This window comes from Cupressus sempervirens, chromosome 10 (assembly GCF_028749045.1).
Source record: "Cupressus sempervirens isolate cs-2001-9-10 chromosome 10, ASM2874904v1, whole genome shotgun sequence".
Classification (NCBI taxonomy): domain Eukaryota; kingdom Viridiplantae; phylum Streptophyta; class Pinopsida; order Cupressales; family Cupressaceae; genus Cupressus; species Cupressus sempervirens.
Genome location: NC_143127.1, coordinates 685501119 through 685511738, shown reverse-complemented (window position 1 = coordinate 685511738; position 10620 = coordinate 685501119). Strand labels below are relative to the sequence as shown.

At 30.4% G+C, this 10620-nt stretch overlaps 1 protein-coding gene across 1 annotated transcript; it reads left to right on the top strand.

The window, feature by feature from the left end:
- The first annotated feature begins 7693 nt into the window (after positions 1 to 7693).
- Positions 7694 to 10308, top strand: LOC149535699 (uncharacterized). The gene is made up of 6 exons (XM_089807462.1): positions 7694 to 7875; positions 8403 to 8463; positions 8599 to 8846; positions 9666 to 9716; positions 9805 to 9956; positions 10060 to 10308. Exons 3-6 carry the CDS (start codon positions 8754 to 8756, stop codon positions 10085 to 10087), a joined length of 324 nt encoding a protein of 107 aa, XP_089663588.1. The 5' UTR covers positions 7694 to 7875; positions 8403 to 8463; positions 8599 to 8753; the 3' UTR covers positions 10088 to 10308.
- Positions 10309 to 10620: the final 312 nt, after the last annotated feature.

Genomic DNA, 10620 nt, shown 5'->3' with positions numbered 1-10620 from the left:
TGGGTTCTTATGTATTTTATGGATGCTTTTGTTTTGCTTTGGATTTTAGATGCATGGGTTGAGACTGAATCCTTGGAGATTAGTTAAATTACTTCTACCTAATGGTATATAAAGAGACACATACTCCTAACTTGCAACTAATTGATTTTCTTCTTGTATTTCATTTTAGAACCTTGTTTGAACCTTCTTTGCTCTCTTGGTTGTTACTTAAATTATTTTTTCCTTTGTTGGCACACTTCGTGTCTGAGGATGATTTGGCATGGAAGTGTAGATATAGGGTGTTAATACTGCATCCAATTATATAGTTGAGTTATGCTCCTATGTCAAGGTCTAAGTGACCCATGCTCTTGATATTGAGACCAATTGAGTTACCATGTCTTTTATGGTTTTTGTGACTTTTGAGTCTTTCTTGATTTATGTCTTGTTGTATTATTTTGGGTTTATGCCTTATTATTGTAATGGGATAAAAGTACAAAGTTGTGTCACCTTTTAGGATGACTTATCAAAAAGATTGAATTTGGGTATTTCTATCTAAAACTTAATTTTTTTCAAACATATGATCTAGATGAATTCATTCTACCTAAGTTATATATGGTTTCACACTTTTCCAATTGGAAATGTCTAATAAATACATGCTTTATACTAGTTTGTATCTAATTACTAAAGAAAAAAAGTATTTCAGAAAACTGATGTTTCAATAACTCTTACTATTTTTTATGGTATTTTTTTAATAACATATAAACACTATTTTATAGAGCTCAAAGTCAAGAATATTCTCATATAAATTTTATAGTGTTCTCATTAGATAGAGTATATTGTAATTAAAAATTTCTACAAGCACATATTTTAACCCTTGAGATGATGTCGATTTTGATAAAGAAAAAAATATTAAATCATATCAAAAAAATAAGAAATCATATGATGTTCTAGAGGAAAGATTCCTCTTCTAGAATGTATAATTTTTCTTTTGGTTAGAATATAAAACTATCGATGAAAACTATCAATTTTATGTGAGTTGAAATTTGAATCGTTATAAAAGATAAAATATAGGTCTAAATCTTATTTTAATTTCTGATTGGTCTAGCTATATATGTTATCTATAACATAATCTAAGATCAGAGGTAAATAAGTTTATTTCCAAATACTTTTGTGGTGGGAACTAGACCCCTAATTTTTAGCATTTTTCAGCAACTAAAGATTTCACTTTAATAATTAGGAAAATATATCAATTCTTATTCCAAATAATTATTAAAAATTATAATCCTAAACTTCATCTATTTCTACACATTTCATTAGTTTACTTCATTTTCAAATTCTAAATAATACTACCAGTTTTATGTTATCGAAGGTAAATAGTTATACTTTTTTTAGCCTCAACTTTTATAAAAGGGTGACATAGGTTTGTGCTTTTACCCAATGAGATGATCTTGGTTGGTCTTTATTAGTGGAGTGGAGTGGCTCTCCAAGGTGGGTTAGGACACAAAGGGGTCCTAGAGTAACCGTTTGTGGAGTTATTAATAAGTGAGAACTAATTAAGGACTAAGATTAAACTTGATGAAAATATACAATGAGACTACCTTCTCATCGTTTAAGGGCATTGATATGGTGAGCCCTTGGCTTTCCCTCTACGGATGGTGGTATTTCTTAGTAGAGCTTTCTTGATGAAAGAAGGATTTCTAGAAGCCACATGCGCAACCATGTGCCATGTGATAAGACTCCCACTCCCAAGTTTCTTCACTTAGCCTTTGTTAGCATTGAGTAGTGACCTTGATGTGCTTTGGGTGTACTTGGCATGGACTTTGGATGTAGGTCCACATGTTGAGTATTCTCCATGATTTACTATATATAAATTAATTTATGTATATTGTGCATTGGGTTATGGCACCCTCCCTTAAGTTTATGGATTTTCTTCGTGTGTGTGTTACCCACCCCTTTCTTGAGTAATATCATTATTCTTGTGGTTAGGATACTATCTCCATGAGCATAGAGGGTCATGCCTATGGGTTCTATATGGTTGGGAGGTGTTGCTAAATATACCACTATTGAGGACTAGTGAATAGGGATGGGCTTCCTCTAGCTACAAGACTTGGAGCTTCCATGCTCACGATTTCATTATATAGTTACTTGATGGTATACATGTATATTTAATGTTGTAGATATTGATATTGAGATATAGCTTTGTAAGTTTATGCTTTCATTTATGCATTGGTATAATTGAGTGACTATAGCCTAGATATGTGTTTATCTAGTTGTCCCCAGTATGGAGGTTTTCATCTCTTAGTTATACCTTGGTTGTATCTTATTTTTAGTATTTACTTCATGCATTTTTACCTTAATTAAATTATAGAATGTCATTTTTTCTTAAAGAATCTCATCCGCATCATCTTTGGTTTGAGAATTCAAATGCATTTCAACAGATTGTCATCTACATTTTAGCATTTGCACAATTTTTCATCTATGCAAATAGGCATTTGCATGTGTGATTTGTAATCTTTGACCTCACTGAACTATGTTATTTTTGTGTTTACCACTTTATTTGGCATCTATGTAGTTTTCCATCTCTATAGTTTGATGTTAGCGTTTTGTTGTCTATTCAGTTTGTCATCTTTTCCTATCACATGTTGTCTCATCTTTTTGAGGGAGGATGATTTATTTGATCCATTTGAGTTGGTTTCTAGGGTGCTTAGTGTGCTCTATAGACCTAATTCAAGACCATGACTATGTATAAAGTATATATCATTTAAGTTTCTTATACTTAAGATACATTTTATATAAATACTCCAATTCTTTTGAGAGGGGTTTCATCCCTCTAAGCATTAATATAAAGATTCTAAATACTAGAAGTTTTTAGACTTAGCTAGATTTTAGAGTTAGTCTAATTTTAGGTTTTAGTTTTTGATGTTCAACATGGTTTATTTTGGCTTATGTGTGATAGTTTAAGCGTCACTACCATTGGTATTGATTATGTTGTGGTTAGTTAGGGATGAACTTATATGTTTAACCATGTTAGGAATATTTACTTTTAGCTTAAAATAAATATTTTGCTTGGGTTAGATAGTGCATTATCTCTCTCTTGTGATTTGTGGATGTTTATCTAGATTTCTTGTAGTACTATTGAAACTTGTTGTTATTCATTATGAGTACTTAGTTAGTGTCTTGGGAATCTTTGGAAGTGTTAGAAAGACTTATGGATGTATGTTTTAACATGGTGGTATACCATGCTCCTTGAAATTCTATCTTGTGTTGATTCTTAATCATTGCACTTGGTTACTCTGCATTGAAGTAGATAACTTATTAAGAAAAAAAATTATTTAGTGCATATTTGATTCTTGTGTTTTGATGATCTTTAGGTGGATATTTACATAACAACTAGAACATTTAGTGGCAAATAATAGGTGATTTGATTGGTTTATCAAACTAATGATGAATGTAGTTATGCAATTAGAGGATGATTTTTAGAAGATAGTAAGGCCAATAGTTATGATAGAAACTTATTAGCATTATAGGTAATGGAGTTCCAAGATGGAAAGGTGACAAGTAAAAAAATTAGTGTGGATAGGTGATCGGTGAAACTGTGATAGACAGATTAAAGAAGAATGAGCTCTTGAGTGAAGACAGATCATCTACTAATTAGTAATAGTTGTTAAGGTTGTGATGCATTTGGATGAGTCAATCATTATCTAGTGACATAGATGTACATGTGGGGGTCATTATTTGGCATTTTAATAATTGAGAATATTGTATAGATAAGGTTCTAGAGGAAGCATCTTATAGGTAAAAATGTGTTTGAGCTCTAGCACAAAATTCTATGAATTAGTTGGAGTGATCGTGTAAGTGGGTAGTAACATAATATATTGTCTTATATATGGAGGTTGGATCTGAGCTAGATATTTGAATATCACAATAGTGATACATTTAGGGTTTGGTTAGGTCGATGAAAATGAAAAACTAATATAAACAAGTGAAAGATGAATAGGTTTGATATTGTTGATCATGGTCCACTTTGTGTGGTCATGAAGTAGAAGGTGTAATCCATCCAAGAAGAAAACAAGTGTATTGAGAAATGAGTTTGATCTTAAGCGGATCTGATCCTGGGCTTAAGTAGCGTTGTTACACAAATCATTTTTTTTTTATTCCCTAACAATTGCAATAGGTGAAATCCCTTAACCTAGTGGGTCCTTACATTTCCTTATGGTAAATCCTTTGATAGGGTGACACTTTAGTTAGTGTTTAAAGTTCTTTAACAAGGCTACTGCTAATGGGGTATAGCCCCTAGCAAGGCTATAAGTAAATTCCCTATAGAGTTGCACTTAACAAGGTTAAGCTCCTAATAGGGCATACTTTAGAAGAGTAAAAAAAAATTTGGGTATTAATTCCCACCGTGATTTTGATCCAAGTTGAGTTTTCGTGCAACCAAAATATTTGTGTCAAATGTGTGAATGATTTCACGTGGTGGATTCTTTAATTTTTTTCTATTAAGTTATTAAGAGGTTAAAGGTTAAACAAGGAAAACTGTAAGAAACACCCTTTTGCAAAAAAGTATAAAATTTTGGCAAATCAAACATTAGTTGAGGGGGAAAAATTAATTTCTCTTGGCAAATTTTTTCTTTAGAGTAGGAATTTTTTTAATTTTATCTGCAGTTTTTTTTCAAGTGTATGAAAATTCTATAAAATCATTGTGAATCTTATATTATTTATGAAAATCATGGATAAAAGTACACATACCTAGAAACTATGATTTTATTATTATTATTATTATATGGAGCCAAATTAATTATAAAACTTGAAGGTTAAATTTAGCCCACTTTTATCATTAAAATTTCCCTCTAAATTATTGAATAGTGGTTCTCCCCACCCACCCCGGTCCATGCTACGTTGAATGAAAGATGTAGGACCGAGCATTGTGCATGTATTACCCATCCTTCTACCTACCTTGCCCATTGAATGCATCTACACTTTGTCCCCCCACCTCCTCCTCTCTAGAATTGAGGTAGAACCTGGGGGGTTGATGATTCTGTTGTTTACTCAGTTGCCTACCATTTTTTTTGGGGTGCAACACATATATCATTTATAATTGTTGGATGATCCTAAATCAATGGCCTATATCCTATTTTGGGCCAAAATTTTAAATGAATACCAAATTTTAAAGAAAGTCCCCAAAATAAAGACATGTGTCTCCAATGAAATCAATTTTGGGCCAAATTGTGAAAAGTTAAAAAGTTTTAGGGAAAGCCTCTAGTATAAAGATACATGTCAAATCTACTAGTTACTTAACTTATAACCTAAGTTAAATTATTACCAAATATTGGCGAATATGACCATCGATTAAGACAAGCCTTGTAAATTATAGGCAAAATATATTTAATTTACCACATGGTAAAATTAGATTCCATTGGTGAAGTCATCACTAAAAGAAAAAAAATACTTCTATATTATTATTGGCGATCAACCTAAGCATGGGACATTTTTTGTAAAGTGCAACTGACATGGCCACCCCAAAAGTGCAAAAAAAAAGCCAATTTTGGGTTCCCTGATGAGTGAGATTATCGAATTGGCAAATATTAGCCACTAAAGTTATCCTTGGGTTAAAGAGGCAGAAATAGATGATTGTTTGGTTGATTACTAATTCACCCACCCCCACACCCCACACCCCTCCCCCACCTCTCTCTCAGTAATTTAGTCACTTACGACCAAAAAACCCTTGGACAAATACTTAAAATATTAATTAGTCAAATAATATAATATTCTAGTTTCAATTAGTGATTGTTGATTATATTTTTGATATTAATAGATCAGTCACTCAATTTATTTGAAGTCCTATTTTAATAAATTAATCTAAAAACTATTATATATAGGAAAGAAAATCATATTTAACAACATTATGGAAGTCTTGCTATTAAACTCAAATAGACAACTATAATAATCTCACTAGAAAGATAAGTGCTTGTCAATGTGGCACTTGGTTCATTTATCTAGAATCTAGTGGTCCAATATGTACCTTGCAATGTAATATCAAATATTTTCAAAACCCGAATGGATATAATACAATGTATAGAGTCCTAATGTACTTTGGTACTATTTTACCCACATGAAAATGAAATCCTTTTTGGTACAATAATGAGTGCAATAGTATAAAATATAAAATTGAATCAAATTCAACAAGCTTATGATGATGTTAGTCAATATCAAGTACTTCCACTATACTAGTCTTATTATTAATTGAAAACATAATTTTTATAATCAATATTTATTTATATTTAAATAATTCTATGAATTATATTTTCAACAATTATAAATGAGCTATCCAATTTGCAATTTCATCCATTAACACGTCATTTGGACGTTAATATAAAAAATTATTTATTATAAGGAAAACAATAATGTTTAATTGCATTACATAAATCTTACTTTTATACTAATCTTTCTATAAAGACAAGTGTTCGCACTAAGAGAAACATGCTTCATTCATTCATAGACAACTTGTGGTCCAACATGTACTTTGTGGCCTAATATCAAACATTATTCAAAACTTGAAGTGACACGATATAAAATATAGTCCTAGTTTTGTCCTTGCACTCACTACTTAAAATATTAATCATCTTGAAAGTGACATCTTTTAGGTACAATAACGAACAAAACCCTATTTTAAATAAATTCAAATACCTTATAAAGATGTTATTATCAATATCAACTTCAACTATATTAATCTTATTGCAAAGACAAATCCTTAGCACTAGATTACATTAGTCTCATTAACATATAGACACCTTGTGGTCCCATATGTATATTGTGATCTAATATCATATACTTTTCAAAAATTTAGTGGACACAGTACAGAATCTTAAAGTGGTCCTCATACTTACTACTAATATTAATGACAACCTTAAATATGGCATCTTTTGAGTACAATAATGAAAGAAATTTTTAAAAAGCAATTCAAATTCAAAGTCTACATCATAATAGTGCTATTATTAATCTCAACTTTAACTATATTAATCTTATTGTAAAGGTGAATACTTACTAAGAAAAATGACCTAGTAGTTGTTGAGGCTAATTTTGCGCACCTACAATTCCTAATCCGCATATCAATATTTGTCAATTTTTTTGGTGAACTTACGTATGTGAGTGAAGAGCTTAAAACTAACCTTTCAACTTTCTTGCATTTACGGAGCTCGTTGTAGAACTCATAGAGTGTGAGGTGGTTTAAAAGTGTCATTTTAAAATGTTTGCCCAAATACCCACCACTAAGACTCCCCAATAGCTACTCACCTAAAAAAATTAGTACTTTTGCACAAATGTACCAATCAACAACAACTAAAACTTAAGCTACTAGTACATGTGCCATCATTTTTTGAAGATTTTTATAATGATAATTGAGGATAGATAGCTGGAAGGTGGACGTGGCAGCAGCACATGTACATGGGAGGCAATTACTTCATTTCCCTCGTAGTCTAATTTTTTTACATTAGCATATAGAGACCTAATGGCTTACCATCCAATATCAAACACGTTTCTCAATTTGAATGGGTACTTATAAGGCAATGCAAGAGAATAGGAAAGTGCTCCTTGTACTCGATTCTAATAACATTAGTCATTTCTCGAAGGACGTCCTTCGCATACAGTATTGGGTCCAGCTCCATTTAAGAGAATATTCTATCTGCTCACATGCGTTACTTACAGCGACAAAATGGGAAGGAAAAAAATTGAGATCAAGAAAATAGAGAATCCTAAAAAAAGGCAGCTTACCTTCTGCAAAAGGAGAGCAGGTCTAATAAAGAAAGTTCGAGAACTTTCTATTTTATGTTCTGTTGACGCTGCCTTGATAATTTTCTCCAACAATGGAAAAATATTCACAGAGCCTCAAATTTCTACACAGTAATATGTTTGAATTATAAGTTGTTTTGTATGCATATTTCTATCTAATTTGAAAAAAAATCTCTTTTTCAATATTTTTTATTTTAATATTATTTTATCTATTTTACTGATTGAAAAATTTATATGCAGTTATATTTATTTATATATTTTAGACTGAAAAAAATATTTGTAAGGTAGGTTATGGATTTGATTGAGTAGTATTTTTCAATAACAATGTTTTTTCTCAACATTATCTATCATTAAGATGCAAGAGAGAGAAAAAGAAGAAAAATATTGTAGATTGCAAAGATCTCCAATCTACACCTGTAATGTTTTTCTTTCTTTTTTGTTCTTTCCATCATGAATTATGTAATATGATCAAAGCACTGATGTAAAAGAATACTATAGGATCAAATCTAAAAACTATCTAACAAATTCAGATAGATTGTAGAAACTTGATACCTTTGAAGTAATATATAATAAGTTAAATTATGATATTGCTATTACAATTTAATTATAGATTTATGAATGACTTTGAATGTGAACAGATTGGAACAGATTATAGAAAGATACAATATAAATAAAAGAAGATTTCATGAGCAACAGCTGGTAAAAATAAATCCAGATTTTAGTTCATGTTGTATATTATAATGGTTAAAGAAAAATTAGAAAAAAATTAATAATTATGTACGAAAGCTTAATGTTGTTCTTGAATTTTGACCTGATTTATGACAAAATGTACAGAGCAATTCCTTCTGTTTGAAAACTTCATTAGATGACAATGAGAAGCTTCGTATGGCTATGAGGTGTGTATTTATTATTTACTATCTAGTTTAATCATTCACAGACAGTAACGATATTGTGATAGAAATAAAATTTAATGAATTAACAGGTATTTTATGGGGGAGAATCTTGACCAGCTTTCATTGAAGGATCTGGACAATCTTGGAGCTGATCTAAATAATGCATTGTCCAGGGTTAGTTCAAGAAAAGTGAGTACTGCTGAAACTACTAAAAAAAATAGTTTGCAATTTGTTCGGATATCTTTATAGAAACCAAAAATACTTCTTGTTGAAGATAAGGGGAAAAATTTCTGATGATGGGTTGTGGAGTTTGATTTATAATCAGAAGTGGAAAATTATATACAATTAAAAGTTGAAAATCAGGTACAGCAGTATTACGGTATTACGGATTGTGAATGGTTTTGATTGTGTAAGTTTTTTCTTCAATATTTTGAATGAAATCAAATTCCATGATCTATCATGAAGAATTTTTGTCTTTTCTTTTTTCCTATTTCTGATAGCAGATCATGATTGATTTGAAATGTTGGGGGGGAAAATTTACACTGTCAGAAACCAGAAATAACGGACGCACACCAATACTATAGATTGTGAATGGTTTTGATCATCTAAGTTTTTCTTCAGCATTTTGGATCGAACTCTATGATCTATCATGATGTTTTGTTTTTTTCTCCTCTCTCTTTCTAGGATGATAGATCATAAAGTTTGATTCAAAATATTGAAACAATACTTAAAAATTTCAGAACACAGTCAAAATATTAGAAACCATACACAAAAATACTTGACTGTGAATAATTTTAATAATATAGTTCTTTTATTCAATGCATTAGATCAAACTTTATGATCTATAAGTAGAAAGAATTGATCTTCACTTTTATCTTTCTCAAACTCTCTATGAATCATGGAGATTAACCAAAAATACTGTACCATGAAAAATAATAAATCATATCTTTAAAATGTTTTCTAACAAATAGTTTACTTACACATTTCATGATTCTTTGATCTTTATAGCATGAAATTATGGAACAAGTTAATCAACAAGAAACTCGGGGTTTAAGCGAGGTAATATTTTAGTCTAAGATGTTTCAATTATTTTAGGCGTATATTTAAGTGGGTTAAAAGTTTAGTTATCAAACTTGGGTGTTTTCAGCTGAAAAAGAGTCATGAATGGCCTAGTCTATTTGCATATAAGGCAGCTGGCCAAGATGATTTGACCCTTCAAACTCCTTCACTTAGTCTGCAAAAGGGAGAAATAAATTTAATAGAAGCTGATCAGTATCTACAGCTTGAACTACGTTTGGGGTAAATGTAAACTTATTAATATTATGTATCCTTTTATTTGTTAACAAAATGTATTTCAATTAATAAAAGTGATCATACTTAGGCTCGTTAATTTTTATGGCAGATTTGACAGCTTTGGTTTGCAAAGTTGAAGTGCTCGGCTTGGGAAAGGATGAAATTAGCATATCAAATCAATCCTAGAGAGGGAATGAAGTGCTTTTTATAACCAGAGACGGATTGTGTTAAGTAGTTTTGCTGTGGATAGAATAGTGGAAATATAGAACAATTATGCACATATTTTTCTAGCTGATTCTTGAATGGACACATTTTTTCAGCTGATCGTGCATTGAGCTGATTGTGCATTGTGATGTGTAGGGAGATAAGTGTTTTTGTTTTTTTTTTTTAAAGACAAGTGTTTTTTTTTAATAATAAGTAGCTTGAATGAAAATATTTAATCTATTTTCCATCAATTTGGTCTAGTTGAATTTGTTTTCTATAAACATTTTGAATTGGTTTGAAATAATGTTTAAGTAGTCACTTAATAAAAATGACAAAGGTTATTTGTATAATATTGCACTCTCTTTTCAATAAACATTGTTCATTTTGAACTGTATTTTGGAAAAAATAAATTAATTAATTATTAAAATATTTTAAATGTAACTGATACAAAGTTATTATTAGAGTT